This window comes from Myotis myotis, unplaced genomic scaffold, assembly GCF_014108235.1.
Source record: "Myotis myotis isolate mMyoMyo1 unplaced genomic scaffold, mMyoMyo1.p scaffold_m19_p_4, whole genome shotgun sequence".
Taxonomy (NCBI): domain Eukaryota; kingdom Metazoa; phylum Chordata; class Mammalia; order Chiroptera; family Vespertilionidae; genus Myotis; species Myotis myotis.
This window is the reverse complement of record NW_023416346.1, coordinates 54,542,041-54,558,972: the sequence shown is the minus strand read 5'-3', so window position 1 is coordinate 54,558,972 and position 16,932 is coordinate 54,542,041. Positions and strand designations below refer to the sequence as shown.

At 45.0% G+C, this 16,932-nt stretch overlaps 1 protein-coding gene across 1 annotated transcript; it reads left to right on the top strand.

The window, feature by feature from the left end:
* Nucleotides 1–4,015: 4,015 nt before the first annotated feature.
* Nucleotides 4,016–14,484, top strand: CLDN2 (claudin 2). The gene is made up of 2 exons (XM_036306057.1): nucleotides 4,016–4,075; nucleotides 11,668–14,484. The coding sequence occupies exon 2, from the start codon at nucleotides 11,850–11,852 to the stop codon at nucleotides 12,540–12,542; it is 693 nt and encodes a 230-aa protein (XP_036161950.1). The 5' UTR covers nucleotides 4,016–4,075; nucleotides 11,668–11,849; the 3' UTR covers nucleotides 12,543–14,484.
* The last annotated feature ends 2,448 nt before the right edge of the window (nucleotides 14,485–16,932 follow it).

Here is a 16,932-nt window from a genome sequence, read left to right as displayed (position 1 = left end):
ACAAAACTCTCAAGTAAGATATGCAGGGACTAGTGGAGCGAGTACCCAGGAAAGAAGTGGTTAATTCAGAAAATGCTGTCAATCTTGATACCCCTAATCCTCTCCTGCACTTCCAATCCCTCCCCTAAGGAAGATTAAGGTAAGGATCCTAAATGAAGCCTTCTTGCCCAGCCCTTGGGCCATGGAATATGTTGGTCCCATGCCCAGAGAGCAAATTCAGCTGGCAAGGTCTAGAGTTCTCTGTTACTCCGTAATAGCCAGGGCTTGACTTCTAGGAGGATCCCTCAGAGACAGGAGTTTCTTTTAGAGCTGCCTGCTTCTAATAACAGCTGTTCAGTCTTCTATATTTGTCAAAGTGGCTTTCTGTCCCCATTACCTTACTCAAATTCTTGGACATGAGCAAACTAGGGCCTGGAGAAGTTAGGGGACTTCCTGAACAGGTTCCAGGAAGAACCAAGACACATACATTTTGGTGTGACTTTGACACTACCCTTTAGGTCATCAATATGCTTAGAATACAATTAACCATTTGTTGAGGGCCTACTATCTGCCTTGACCATACTTAGAGTCAGTTGTCATTCCCATTTTACATATGAGGAAACTAAAGTGTAAAGAATTGAAGTGACTCTCCCAAGGCCACACAGATAGAGTGTGCAGAGGCAAAACCAAATCCTTGTCTGACTCCAAAGCCCAGGCTCTTTTCCTGCAACACCATACCACCTATCTTGAAAACAATTAGCCTCGGCTTTTTTCTTTTGATAAGAAAAGGCTAAAGCCAGTCCATACTAATAAGAATTTCCAAGGTCTTTTGATTCTCAGGCCAGGACTCTTTCTCTAAACCCTCTACTGCTCATCATACAAACAAAACCAGAATCTAGTCTGGGCCACCTCCCAATCACTTGCTATTTTGTCCACCACTGACTTCCTGACCATGGCTGAAAGCTGACCCACATTGGAACATTTTTTCCATTTGCATAAGCTTCAACAACTCGTTCTTCCTCCTGCCTAGCTTTGCTAAGTCAGACTTCCTAGAGATTTCAAATCTCAGTGATTTTTTTTGTTTGTTTTTGTTTGTTTGTTTGTTTTTACTCTGCCTCTCCCTCCCCCGTTCTACTTACTCCTACTGAGTCAAGATTGGGTCTGAGGAGAGGATATCTTCTTGGGTACACTGTGGAATTCCATGGGAAACTCAAGCTGGACACTTCGGTCACCATTCCAGAAAGGCTAAAGCAGGAACTGGGAGGCAGGAGGTCTTTCCCCGCCAAAATTTAAGGTAGCTCATCAACATTCAGTGAAATCCCAGATAAAGATGGGAAGTACAAAGGAAAAGTATTTAACACAGACTGGATAGAAAGAGGGGTCCAAGGAAGGTTTCAAGGAGAGGATGAATCCTGAAGGATGGCTAGCAATTAGTCAGGCAAATGGTGGATGGTAAAATAACATGCTTAAAGGTTTGGAGACAGAGAAAAAGGCAAATTCAGAGAAGTGCATGTGTTCAGGTATGGCTGGAGTGTGTATGTGTGTGTGTGTGTGTGTGTGTGTGTGTGTGTGTGTGGTTTGAAGCTGGGAAAAAAAGCAGGAGTCAGACAACTGGGACTTGCCTGGCATCTTGGGCTAGATTTTGAACTTCATCCTAAAAACAAATAAGAGATCCTGAAGTTTTATTAAGCATAGTAAAGAGGTGGGGTGGCACTTATGATTTCATTTCCATTTTATAAAGAACTGCCCAGCCAGTTTGGCATACTGGTTAGAGTGTTGACACTCAGAACAAAGGATCAAGGGTTCGATTCCCAGTCAAGGGCATGTACCTCCGTTGCAGGTACAATCCAGCCCCAGTCAGGGCATGAGCAAGAGGCAACAAATTGATGTGTCTTTCTCATTTGGATGTTTTTCTCTCTCTCTCCTCTCCCCTCTCTCTAAAAATCAATGGGAAAAATATCCTTACTCCTTGAGTGAGGATTTAAATTAAATAAATAAATAATTTAAAAAGGCACCATTTTAGAAAGATCCTTGACTACTGGATGGATCATTGATTACAAGGGCAGGGCAGAAGTGGAATTAAAGAGACCAATTTGAGGTGCCTATGAGATTACCAAATAGACAAGAGATAATAGTTACATCATTTAAACTAAAGTTTAGGCAATGGAGGTGGGAAAAATGGATTTATTCAGGATATATTTTGACAGTAGATCTGATAGGACTTCATAAATGACTATATGTAAAAAAAGAGGTGAGGAATCAATGTTGAGTTTGAGGTGCCATTAAAACATTCAGATGAGGTCATTCCAAATGCAGATGAATACACAAATCTTGAGTTCAGGAGAGAGATCTGTGCTAGAGGTCTAGACTTAGGAGTCATTAGCATAGAGGCAGAGTGGATGAGATCACCTATGGAAAATATGGAAAGGGGGATGGGTGGAGGTGGGAGAAGGCATAGAGGGGATAAATGGTGCTGGAAAAAAATAAAAATAAATAAAAACAAAAAAGTAAATTTTGAAAATCAGTCAATCCATGAACAATTCCTCCTTCAAAAGGAGGCCCAATAAAAACATGGACTATTGTGAATGGAAAAATATACAAAATAAAAAGTCTAGATTAAACCCTCAGTGGAATAATCAGATTTATAGAGGGAGCAGAAGAACTTTTAATAGAGACATAGGAGAATCATTTCGAGGGACAGGGAAAACTGGAATGGTGTTATAGAAAACAAGGGAGAAGACAGTTCTGTGAAGGAGAGGGACAAAGTGAAATGACAAGGATATGAAAATTGGATTTTGGGATAAGGAAATCATTGGTAATCTTAGTGAAAATATTTTCAGTAGAGGGTTAATGGCAGAAGCAAGACTGCAGAGGGTTGAGCAGTGAGTGGGAAAGGGAAGAAGTAGAGACATCAATATTAAATGGCTTGTTTAAGAATTTTGGCTGCAAAGAGAATGCTGCGGGATAGGGTAATAGCTGGAAAAGGAGAGGGAGGGTGGCTCAAAAAGAGTGATAAGTATTTGAAGTGGTCCCCTGGAGATGCTCACTAGGGAAATGTAGAAGAACTTCCAAGCAGCACTGAAGGCCCAGTGGGATGCAGTCAGGATCAGGAATTGTGCCCCATTTAGCAATAAGAAAGCCAATGCCTGGAAATTACTTGCACAGGGTCACAGCTGGAAAGTTGCCGGGAGCCGGTCCATGCTTGCTGTTTCAAGGGACCTGGCATATATGGCATACTGTTCTTAATATGTTTGCTCACCTTCTTGGCACTATGTGTTTTAACCAAGGTCTCTGAGAAAGGTTGTTTCCCCAGGTAGGGATTTTCCCCTGAAGTTAGGGAGGGAATAAAACCTCTTAACTAGTGCCAGGTGGGTAATTAATCACTTTAACTACGAACAATCATGCTTAAGCTACATAATCTTTACTCCCTGGAATGGAGATAAGAAACGCCCTAACCTTTGAAATAGAGATTGATAGGATTGAATCAACTGGTATAAATATAGATGTAATAAGACAGCAAGACACAGAACTTAGAATACAGAACTAAGAGAGACAGAACCTAGGCACAGAACCTACACAGAACGTTCTCTAGAGACAGAAGAACTTCGCTGGAGAGAACATGGCAAAAGATCCTGGACAGAAACTGGCCTCAGAACCTAGAGACAGAACCTAGCGAGAGAACATGGCAAAAGATCCTGGACTGACCTGACTACAGAAATTGGCAAGAGAACCTGACTAGAACCTGGTAACTGAACCTGGCTGGAGAACCTGGACAGAACCTGGGTGGAGAACCTAGCGAGAGAACATGGCTACAGAACCTGGCTGGAGATCCTAGACAGAACTTGGCTAGAGAACCTCGCTATGATGATCATCTGAATGCCCTCTCCATGTCATTCCTTCTTCGCTGACTCCGTCCACACCTTTGGGGACCCCTGGACCTGCTGGGGTTGGACCCCAGCATATGGCGCCCGAACAGGGACCCCTAGGTAAGCGCCCCGCACTCGGGACCGATCGGACTCCACCATAGGAAGAGGGTGGATAGTCTTCGCCGACTCCGTCCACACCTTTGGGAACCCCTGGAACAGGATTCCCCTAGGTAAGCCCTCCCCCCTCCTCCATTGAGAATCCCCACATTCGGGACGGATAGGACTCCACCAGGGTGCTGCAAACCCCCCTATAGAGGATAAGTAGGGTAAGAAGGTGGATAGTACAGAACTTAGATTGAGAAGATGTGCCATACTGAGTCCAAAGAAAGAAGACTCTGTATTGATCCTTAGATTGAGAAGATGTGCCATACTGAGTCCAAAGAAAGAAGACTCTGTATTGATCTTTAGATTAAGAAGATGTGCCATACTGAGTCTAAAGAAATAAGACTCTATATTGATCTTTTAACACATATGCTTGCTAGCAGAGGAATTAAGGTTACTCCCAGTCAGACAGAACGTTTTATACAAGAAATATGTCCATGCTTTTCTGAGGAAGGAAAGGTAAATGTAAAGGCATGGGAGAAGGTAGGCCCAAGGAGCCTTATCCTTAATCCCACTGCAGCCTTTCCACCCCGGGAAAGTGCAGGATTGGCAAGCTCTCCCTGGGGTGATAGATCAGGACTCAGGTAATAGCGGAAAGTGTCAATCCTACTCTTAAAATGGATACAAGAGAGCATTTCAGGTTTTTCTTTTTAATGCCTGCTTTTAAAAAATAAAATAGGGGGAATTTGCTGGGAGCCGGTCCATGCTTGCTGTTTCAAGGGACCTGGCATATATGGCATACTGTTCTTAATATGTTTGCTCACCTTCTTGGCACTATGTGTTTTAACCAAGGTCTCTGAGAAAGGTTGTTTCCCCAGGTAAGGATTTTCCCCTGAAGTTAGGGAGGGAATAAAACCTCTTAACTAAGTGCCAGGCGGGTAATTAATCACTTTAACTATGAACAATCATGCTTAAGCTACATAATCTTTACTCCCTGGAATGGAGATAAGAAACGCCCTAACCTTTGTAATAGAGATTAATAGGATTGAATCAACTGGTATAAATACAGATGTAACAAGACAGAACTTAGAACACAGAACTTAGAATACAGAACTCAGAACACAGAACGAAGAAGACAGAACTCAGAAGAAGGAACCTACACAGACAGAAGAACTTCGCTGGAGAGAACATGGCAAAAGATCCTGCACTGAACCTGACTACAGAAATTGGCAAGAGAACCTGACTAGAACCTGGTAACTGAACCTGGCTGGAGAACCTGGACAGAACCTGGCTGGAGAATCTAGCAAGGGAACATGGCTACAGAACCTGGCTGGAGAACCTAGCAAGGGAACATGGACACAGACCCTGGCAGGAGATCCTAACCAGAACTTCGCTGGAGATCCAGACCAGAACTTGGCTGGAGATCCTGGATGGAGATCCTGGCTAGCCTGCTGATCAACTGAACGCTGTCTCCATGTGCTTCCTTCTTCGCCGACTCCATCCTCACCTATTGGGAACCCCTGGACCCGCTGGGGTTGGACCCCGGCATCTGGCGCCCGAACAGGGACCCCTAGGTAAGCGCCCCGCACTCGGGACCGATAGGACTCCACCGTAGGAAGAGGGTGGATAGTCTTTGCCCCACAATCGGGACGGATCGGACTCCACCATAGGAAGAGGATGGATAGTCTTCGCCGACTCCGTCCACACCTTTGGGAACCCCAGGAACAGGATTCCCCTAGGTAAGCCCTCCCCCCCCCCCATTGAGAACCCCACACTCAGGACGGATAGGACTCCACCAGGGTGCTGCAAACCCCCCTACAGAGGATAAGTAGGGTAAGAAGGTGGATAGTACAGAACTTAGATTGAGAAGATGTGCCATACTGAGTCCAAAGAAAGAAGACTCTGTATTGACCTTACATTAAGAAGATGTGCCATACTGAGTCTAAAGAAAAAAGACTCCGTATTGATCTTTTAACACATATGCTTGCTAGCAGAGGAGTTAAGGTTACTCCCAGTCAGATGGAACATTTTATACAAGAAATACGTCCATGCTTTTCTGAGGAAGGAAAGGTGCCGGAAAGGTAAATGTAGAGGCATGGGAGAAGGTAGGCCCAAGGAGCCTTATCCTTAACCCCACTGCAGCCTTTCCACCCCGGGAAAGTGCAGGATTGGCAAGCTCTCCCTGGGGTGATAGATCAGGACTCAGGTAATAGCGGAAAGCGCCGATCCTACTCTTAAAATGGATACAAGAGAGCATTTCGGGTTTTTCTTTTTAATGCCTGCTTTTAAAAAATAAAATAGGGGGAATTTGCTGGGAGCCGGTCCATGCTTGCTGTTTCAAGGGACCTGGCATATATGGCATACTGTTCTTAATATGTTTGCTCACCTTCTTGGCACTATGTGTTTTAACCAAGGTCTCTGAGAAAGGTTGTTTCCCCAGGTAAGGATTTTCCCCTGAAGTTAGGGAGGGAATAAAACCTCTTAACTAAGTGCCAGGCGGGTAATTAATCACTTTAACTATGAACAATCATGCTTAAGCTACATAATCTTTACTCCCTGGAATGGAGATAAGAAACGCCCTAACCTTTGTAATAGAGATTAATAGGATTGAATCAACTGGTATAAATACAGATGTAACAAGACAGAACTTAGAACACAGAACTTAGAATACAGAACTCAGAACACAGAACGAAGAAGACAGAACTCAGAAGAAGGAACCTACACAGACAGAAGAACTTCGCTGGAGAGAACATGGCAAAAGATCCTGCACTGAACCTGACTACAGAAATTGGCAAGAGAACCTGACTAGAACCTGGTAACTGAACCTGGCTGGAGAACCTGGACAGAACCTGGCTGGAGAATCTAGCAAGGGAACATGGCTACAGAACCTGGCTGGAGAACCTAGCAAGGGAACATGGACACAGACCCTGGCAGGAGATCCTAACCAGAACTTCGCTGGAGATCCAGACCAGAACTTGGCTGGAGATCCTGGATGGAGATCCTGGCTAGCCTGCTGATCAACTGAACGCTGTCTCCATGTGCTTCCTTCTTCGCCGACTCCATCCTCACCTATTGGGAACCCCTGGACCCGCTGGGGTTGGACCCCGGCATCTGGCGCCCGAACAGGGACCCCTAGGTAAGCGCCCCGCACTCGGGACCGATAGGACTCCACCGTAGGAAGAGGGTGGATAGTCTTTGCCCCACAATCGGGACGGATCGGACTCCACCATAGGAAGAGGATGGATAGTCTTCGCCGACTCCGTCCACACCTTTGGGAACCCCAGGAACAGGATTCCCCTAGGTAAGCCCTCCCCCCCCCCATTGAGAACCCCACACTCAGGACGGATAGGACTCCACCAGGGTGCTGCAAACCCCCCTACAGAGGATAAGTAGGGTAAGAAGGTGGATAGTACAGAACTTAGATTGAGAAGATGTGCCATACTGAGTCCAAAGAAAGAAGACTCTGTATTGACCTTTACATTAAGAAGATGTGCCATACTGAGTCTAAAGAAAAAAGACTCCGTATTGATCTTTTAACACATATGCTTGCTAGCAGAGGAGTTAAGGTTACTCCCAGTCAGATGGAACATTTTATACAAGAAATACGTCCATGCTTTTCTGAGGAAGGAAAGGTGCCGGAAAGGTAAATGTAGAGGCATGGGAGAAGGTAGGCCCAAGGAGCCTTATCCTTAACCCCACTGCAGCCTTTCCACCCCGGGAAAGTGCAGGATTGGCAAGCTCTCCCTGGGGTGATAGATCAGGACTCAGGTAATAGCGGAAAGCGCCAATCCTACTCTTAAAATGGATACAAGAGAGCATTTCGGGTTTTTCTTTTTAATGCCTGCTTTTAAAAAATAAAATAGGGGGAATTTGCTGGGAGCCGGTCCATGCTTGCTGTTTCAAGGGACCTGGCATATATGGCATACTGTTCTTAATATGTTTGCTCACCTTCTTGGCACTATGTGTTTTAACCAAGGTCTCTGAGAAAGGTTGTTTCCCCAGGTAAGGATTTTCCCCTGAAGTTAGGGAGGGAATAAAACCTCTTAACTAAGTGCCAGGCGGGTAATTAATCACTTTAACTATGAACAATCATGCTTAAGCTACATAATCTTTACTCCCTGGAATGGAGATAAGAAACGCCCTAACCTTTGTAATAGAGATTAATAGGATTGAATCAACTGGTATAAATACAGATGTAATAAGACAGCAAGAGACAGAACTTAGAACACAGAACTTAGAATACAGAGCTTAGAACACAGAACTAAGAAGACAGAACCTACACAGAACCTACAGACAGAAGAACTTCGCTGGAGAGAACATGGCAAAAGATCCTGGACTGAACCTGACTACAGAAATTGGCAAGAGAACCTGACTAGAACCTGGTGACTGAACCTGGCTGGAGAACCTGGAGAACCTAGCAAGAGAACATGGACTCAGAACTTGGCTGGAGATCCTGAACCAGAACTTCGCTGGAGATCCAGACCAGAACTTGGCTGGAGATCCTGGCTAGAGATCCTGGCTAGGCTGCTGATCAACTGAACGCTGTCTCCGTGTCCTTCCTTCTTCGCCGACTCCGTCCACACCTTTGGGGACCCCTGGACCTGCTGGGGTTGGACTCCGGCAGAAAGTGACAGAGCTGAGATCCAAGCTAGATTTCCCTTCCTACCTCCTATCAAATGTTTATTGGTCCCTGCTCTCCACTGCTTTGCATCAACATTGGCATTGTCATATCCATCTTGGAGGAAGGAATACTATTGACTATCAACCATATGCCCAATACAGCAGAGGCACAACAGAAGTTTAATATATGATTTCCTCCCTCAAATTGTTTAGAGGTTGGTTGAGGAGATAAGATATTCAATAAATGCGTATACATATAAAATGGTGAAACTTTGTTTTTCTCTGTCTCTTTTTTTCTCTATCTCTCTCTTTGTCACCACTCTGGGTGTTCAAATGCACTGTGTAAGGCACTAGAGATACAGAAATGAATAAGATACGGTCCTTGACTTTAAATGGTTTACAGACTAGTGGGGAAGAATAAGGATTTCTATAGTTTCCTCGTCTGTACAACGGGGATTTGGGTACCACAAAGCATTATTGTGGTATTAAATGAGTTAACATTTGTGAAGTGCTTATAATGGTCACATAGGAAACACTATATAAGTGTTACTGTTCTTATTATTATTACTATGGTGGAGGTAAGTAAACACAAGATATTGCAAGAACATAGAGGAGGGGCACTTGAACCTGGCTAAAGTAAGAGATATCTGAGCTGAGTCCTAAAGCATGAGAAGGCACTGAACAGAGGGAGAAGAATGCCAGGCATTCTGCATAGAAGGAACAGTCAATGCTCAGGTTTGTAAGCAAAAGATAACACGATCTGATTAAGGAACTGAAAGTACTTTAGTTTAGTCAAAGCATAAAGTATGAGGAGGGAAACGACAAGAGATGAAGCTTGAGAGGTCATAGGATACAAACAAGTTTGGACTTTATTCTTTAGCTGGTGGGAGCCACTGGAATGTTTTATGTAGAGTAGTGACTTGATCAGATTAATATGTTGAAAGCTCACCTTAGCAACAGCATGGAGAATGAATTGGAGGAGGCAAGATTAGAAGTAAGACCAGTTAGGAAGTCATTATTATAGTCCAGAGGAAAAAGGATGAAGCAGCTCTGAACTAGGGAAGTAGCAGTGGGGATGGAGAGATGGGAGCTATGGATTTGAGGTATAGTCATGAGGTAGAATTGGTGAGACAGTAACCACGGAGAATGAGGGATAAATGTAAGAGAGGTATCAAGAATCACTCCCAGGATTTTGATCTGATAGAGATATCACTGTGTCATTCAGGAACCCAGGGAAGACCTGCTTGTGGAGGGGTGCAATGGGAGAAGTGACTACCATATTTTTCCATGTATAAGAAGCTATTTTTTTCTAAAATAGTTAGACTGAAAATCGAGGGGCATCTTATACATGGAAGTCAGCGGAGGAGGGAGCCATGTGGGTGCATAGCTGCCCATACCTTGTCAAACAGGTTTCCTCCAATCATGAGCCTTATTGTTACTGATGTCAGCTGATGCCATAATTGTAGGTGGAGGTGGAGAGTATGCAGATGCAACAGGGACCAGAGCATTCTGGACCCGCAAAGATGTCCAAAAATAAAATATATATATATATATAAATACTAATAAGCAATTGTCTTACTCTGCAAAATTCAAACTGTAATCAGCTATGCAAAAGAGCATGGAAACAGAGCTGCAGAGAGACAACTTGGACCTCCTCCCACTGAGTGCATGATCAGACAGTGGGGAAAACAGGGAGAACAACTCCTTAAGATGCCAAAAAAGAAGACCTTAAGAGGAAAACCAGCAAAATGTTTAAAATATTGATTTCTTAATTTTGGGTTGGAAAAGTGAGAGGCGTCTTATACATGGGGGCATCTTATACACAGAAAAGTACGATATTTCTCACTTAAGCACATTGAATTTGAGGTGCCTATGAGATTTTCAAGTGATTTTAAATAGGTAATTGCTTTGGCAGCCTTGAAGCTCAGGAGAAAGGTTTATGCTGGAAATACAGATCTGGGAATGCCAGTGGATGGGTGTGAGATTAATTCATGAGAGTGCATAGGTGTACTCAGGGATAGAGTGTTAATTGAGAAAAAGGATGGACTTTTGAGGAAAACTTGCATTTAAGAGATGGGTAAGGTAAGAGAAATTTTGAGGAATGCTAAAATGAAATAGCCAGATTATGCTGGGTTGGAAAGTTAATGGGTTGGAGGATCTTGTAGAAGATGGGAGGAAGGATGTGCCCTTTACCCTTAGTGTCTTGAACCTTGGCAAGATTAGGGGCTCCTTCAACACTGCAAAATCCTGGACAGCTCTGAGATTCCAAAGGATTGGCTTATATGTTTTCCCCTTACAAAGTTCTCTGTTTGGCTTCCCTTTCCTCTGTTCACCCTAACAGAGAGCCCAAGGAATTTCAGGGCTCCATCCAGGCCCTGGAACAACCTTTGCTCCAGAGTCCTCCCACATCATTTGAGAGGTCTAGGGGCTGATGTGGCCATCTATTAGGAAAGCAGATGGAAAATATCTGGTTGTATTATATATGCAGGCCTTAGGCTATCCTGTGGCGGGGGATTTGGGCAGGTCCTAGAGAACCTGAACTCTCAAAGTATAGACAAAAGACTTTGTTGCCTGCCCCAACCTGCCATGGAGTAGATTTTCACCACGGGCAGGATGACCCAGAGCTAAACCACTGCTTTCTAGGCCCTTGAAGATTCAAAAGGCCTCTAATAACTTGGAGTCCAAGGCTATATCTTAGGACCTGTTATTCCTGGTCCAGTCTCCTGGAGTTTGGCCTCAGTCTGCAATTGAGGGGCCCTGTGTCACTGTTGCTGGGCAATGTGTTAAACAGAAGGCCTTGGAGACAGAACCACGCCAGCCAACAGCCTAACGTGGAGTTAACACAGCCACCACAACTGCCACTGCCATCATCACCTTCTCGAAAGTGGCCACCTGTCTGGCCCCTAATTCTGTCTGGCTGCCAACCTAAGGCATGTGCCTACGCAGGAGGTGATGACATTTTGGCTCCACTTTCAGTTTTTTTTTTTTCCTTTCTCGTGTGTTATTTCTAAAGATAACAAAGTTCAAAAGGCACCCGGTATTTTCTGGTTTCTCATAAGCTTCTGGTCAATATTTAATCTGGTTTATGGATTTTTTTTAGGTCTTCTAGCTGCCTTCTTGAGCCTGATTGTGGCCACCCACAGACACTTGTAAGGAGAAGAGAAGTCAGCATAGCAGAGACTCTCTGAAATTAGGAAATAGAGGCTGGGATCCAAGGAGCAAGAGCTGCAGCCAGAACACAAGAAGGCAAGCCCTGAAGACACTTCTATTGAGAGGTCTGCCATGGCCTCTCTTGGCATCCAACTTATAGGCTATATCCTGGGCCTTCTGGGACTGTTAGGCACCCTGGTGGCCATGCTGCTCCCCAGCTGGCGAACAAGTTCTTATGTCGGTGCTAGCATTGTGACGGCAGTCGGCTTCTCCAAGGGCCTCTGGATGGAGTGTGCCACACACAGCACAGGCATCACCCAGTGTGACATCTACAGCACTCTTCTAGGCCTGCCCCCTGACATCCAGGCTGCCCAGGCCATGATGGTGACGTCCAGTGCAATCTCCTCGTTGGCCTGCATTATCTCTGTGGTGGGCATGAGATGCACAGTCTTCTGCCAGGATTCCCGAGCCAAGGACAGAGTGGCGATAGTGGGTGGAGTCTTCTTCATCCTTGGCGGCCTCCTGAGCTTCATCCCTGTTGCTTGGAATCTTCATGGGATTTTGCGGGACTTCTACTCCCCACTGGTGCCTGACAGCATGAAATTTGAAATCGGAGAGGCCCTTTACTTGGGCATTATTTCCTCCCTGTTCTCCCTGGTAGCTGGAGTCATCCTCTCCTTTTCCTGCTCACCCCAGGGAAATCGCCCCAACTACTATGATGCCTACCGGGCCCAGCCCCTCACCACTAGGAGCTCTCCAACATCTGGTCAACCGCCCAAAGTCAAGAATGAGTTTAACTCCTACAGCCTGACAGGGTATGTGTGAAGAACCAGGGGCTAGAGCTGGGGGTGGTGGTGGCTGGGTCTGTAAAAATCAGTGGACAGCCCCCCCACAGGGCCACAGGTGAGAGACATTGCTGCTGGATCATGTCAGAAGGTGGTGCTGAGGATAGACTGACTTTGGCCATGGGACCAAGAGAATGCAAAATGAATGCTGGTGTGACAGTGTCCGGGTTGAACTGTCAATATGCTTACCAAGCCAGTCTTTCGGTTTCCTTCATCTTAGTTCCCAACCCTACACCCTGAATCCCCCAACTCTCAACTCCAAATCCACCCCCTACTCTAGGCCAGACTCCACAGATCCAATCGGCCTTTTGGTTTACCTGGCAATCCATTCATAAACCCACTGATCATATCCCACGGACTGACCCTCTGGCTGAGGTTGACTCTCAGCTCATTGCTGGGGGTTGAGGAAAGAAAGAGTGGTGGCTTTTATGAAGATGGTTCAAATCCTCCTCCTCAAGCTTCCCTCCAAATAAACTGACTGGCCACTAATGGGTCCTGGAGAGTCCATCCCACTCTTGTTATGACTCTACAGAGTTCAGACTGATTTGTGCATGAACAGAAATAGAGCCATCACACTGTACAGAGGGAACAGAGAACAACTGGATGCAGGATGACAGGGAAGGAAGGTAGCTGAGGACCCAAAAGACCAGAGCTACTGCCCAGAGAAATTCCAGAATTCCCTCACACTTGTGGGTTAGGGATCTAGCCCACAGCTAGAGGAAAACAAGGAAAGAAGATATGACGTAAACTCCACTCCAGGCAGCAGCAGACTCTTACTCCATTGAGGAACTGCCTCAGAAGCTGCAGCTCCAACTTTCACTGAAGTTTCTGCCTCCCTCTGAGGCACCTGACCTGGCCTCCTGCTAAATAACAAGGCTAAGGGCCCCACACAATGGTTTCCTTAGAAATGGGAAACTAATTTTTCTAGAGCTGGCCCTTGACTGGAAGATGAGAGTGTGGGAGCTGTGGGGGACTGTGAAAGATATCTTTCCTTGACACCGGTGCCCAAGAAAGAATAAGAACTTTGATATCTAAGAAGTTAAGTGGACATGTGTGCTTCTCCAGTAGATGGGCCAGAGAGAGTCAGCCTCCCAGAGAGTCTTCAAACCTAATAGAAAATCAGCCCAAAGGCTGAGATCAGACCCTCAGGGGTCTAACCATAGAACACACTACAGAGACTGAAAGACCACAGCACAAGGTGGGCCTCATGCTGTCGTTCATATTGCCCCAGCATTCTTTACCAGATAGTCCTGAGCTTCCAGAATGCATCCAAGGGCTTCAGCGTAGAATAATCAGGCCCAAGGTGTTATGACCCTCATCTGAGTGATAGCTGAGCTGCTGCCTGGGATTTTAGGTGAGGTGAGAAAGTACAGAATAGTTCCCAAGCAGACAGTTTCAGCTCCAATACCTGAAAATGCTCCATTTCCCCGGGGGTAGGGGTGGAGGTGTGAGTCATAAACCAAAGGCATTTTTACTCACAACTTCTGAAGAACCCCAGCACACCTCCCCAAACCTCAGTGCCAGCAGAAAGGGCCCAGTCATTGTATCTAGCATGCCTTGCATGTTTTCCACTTCCTTGCTTATGTTGAAGCTGTTCTTCCAAACTGGAAAGCCCTATCCCTTTTGCCAAGTTTTCCTCATGCTTGAACAACTTGCTCAGCACCATCTCCTTCACTGAGCCTCTTTTGACCACTCCGTCCCTTTCTTCCCCTCCTTCAATGTACAATTCACTTCTTTGATGCTTATCATTCATAATTTTGATGCATAGTTATATTTTTATGTTTGTATATCTGATTTCACAAGTACATTGTAAACTTTTGGAGGGTAGGGGCCATATCTTAGACATCTATGTATCCTCCAGACTTACAAATAAAGACTATCTGTAAGAGTGCTTGGCAAATAGTAGATGATCAATAAACATTTGTTGATTGAATAACTGTTTTATTCTTTCAAAGTGGTCCATACAGGGCAGGTGTGATGGAGAGAATTGGGCTAAGGGGAGGGTAAGATGGAAACTGGCCTTTATTCCCTCTGGCTGGATAGAAAAATTCTAGACTTTTATGAAGATACTATGAAAGTAAAACCCCTCCTCCCCAGGAAAACTTTAAACTTTTCATCTTGCCCAGGGCTCCTCCTTTTCACAATAATTGTTTCATTTAAGTTATTTATTGCTATGTGTTTATTCTTTTCATTCTCTGAGTAACCATTGTGAGGAAAGTGAAATAGATCTGATAATCTCCATTTGCCAGATGGGGAAACTAAGGTCCACATAAGTAAAGAAATTTTCCTAGGGTTACACAGATGGTTTTAGTGCCCCCGTCTAATGACTCCCAAAATAGGACTCTGCTGATTCAATAATGTTCACAGCCAATAGGAAGAGCCTGATAGTGGTCCCCAAGCTGCCTGAGGAAAATAACTTATGGCCAGCAAGGTAACATTGGGAACACATAGGCTCTCCTGGTCTCCTCTGAGGGGGATCTGGGAGAGCAGGACAAATTCACTGAGTATACCAGCTGGCCAACCTGGGCTTGGCTAACTGTCCCATCAGAGGAAATGCCAAGCTTATATTTGAATAAGTCACAACATCTCAGTTCCAATTACCCTAACTCTGGAGGTATAGGATTTTGGGAGGCCAACAATTTGGCTTTGTTTCAACTTCTTTTGGAATTAACAAAGCCTAACTAATGAAGATGTTAACTATGGCAACACTGACCATATGGGGCCCTACAAGATTGAGCTTACCCAGCCCCTGGATCTAGTGGGCCTCAGTACACAGGAACCTGTTATAACGGGCACTACTATCATTACACTCCTGAAGTGAGCCTTCTTTGGTGCAGAGGCTAGGACTCCAGCATCCAAGCCCAGTTAGAAGGAATGGCAGCAGGCAGGAATAAAGGTGGAGAGAGAGGGCTTGATGAACAGAAGTTTAATAAGAAGTAATGTCTCTGGTCTGGAACCGGGAACCCAAGTACTCTCAACTGGGGCCACTGAAGGTTAGAAAATGGGTTGTCTTGCTGACTCTGCTATGCTGAATGGACACCAGTTTGGTATGGGCTCCAATGCCCCACCACCTGGCAACCAAAACACTTTCAGATCCATCAATTTATTACATGCTCTAAATAACCCAATGAAATGGATCTTCTGCAGGAAATAAAATGGAGGCTGAGAGAGGTAATTTCCCTAAAGTCATAGAGTGTCAGAGTCTGAACATAAGCTTGGAAACCCTTCCCACAGGGTCTGTGATTATGATAAGAATACCTGTTGCTCTTTAGATTCCTGCCCCTGTCTGCTACTGTAATCTAAGGGCCTTTGAGGAAAACAGGGCACAGACCTTCCCTTCATCTTAAGATAAGGCTGACCTGGAGGTTCTTCCCCCCCGCCCTTTTTTTTTTTTTAATAAGAATTTACTTGAGCTAAACTGATGACATATGCAGGGAACAAAATCTCAAGTGTTCTTCCTGCTCCTTTTAATTTGGGAAGATTCTATGGAAGGAGTTAGAAATTCATCCTCAACTAGGGAAAGCAGACAAGAGCCAACAAAGAGCAACTGGTTAAGCAAGAAAAGCCTTGATCTAACTAATTTCCTAGAAATCCCTTTGAGTCTGGGTCCATGTGGAATAGCTTTCAGTTAACCTCATTGCCTTCCACCATAAAGTAATTTAGATTAGCCATAGACCAAGGGGTTAGTGAAGGCTGTTGTGTTTATGCTTCAGACTCATGACTCTGACCCTTGCACAAGGAGAGATGTTTCTGCCCTCCCTCATTCCTCTGATAATATGGTGACTCATGCCACCCCCCTGGGGTCCTGGGGTCCCACTGCTACGTGATCACTAATGGGGGAGTGGAAGCTAAAACTGGCTTCTTGGTGGGAAGGCAATTTTCAACTTTCTGTGAGACCTTTACCCAGTCAGTTAAACAACCATTCAGCCAACTCTCTAGCCATCCAGCCCACACCAACTGCACTCCTAGTCTGTGTCAGGCAATGTCTGCTTTGAGGACCACAAAGGTGAATAAGGAAAGATAAGTCATGCACACCAAAGTATGGTTGAAGGCACAATATAGTCTGTCCTGTGAGAAGGGAAAATTGCCATAAATTGGGATGTCAGGGGCTAGTTTAAAAAGGTATGTAAGTCCCCTCAAGTCCCAATTAATATGAAAGGAGGCTCTGGCACTACTTGAGCTTCTGGGGGAAGAATGATGAAAAGAAACTGCTTCTCTAGCTGAAGGCCCATAGGAAATAGACAAATAGGGTGGAGTGCAGTGCTAAGGAAGAAACAGGGGGACACTACTCAGCTAACCCAGAACACCTTTTTTAAAAAGTTTTTTAAAATATATTTTATTGATTTTTTACAGAGAGGAAGGGAGAGGGA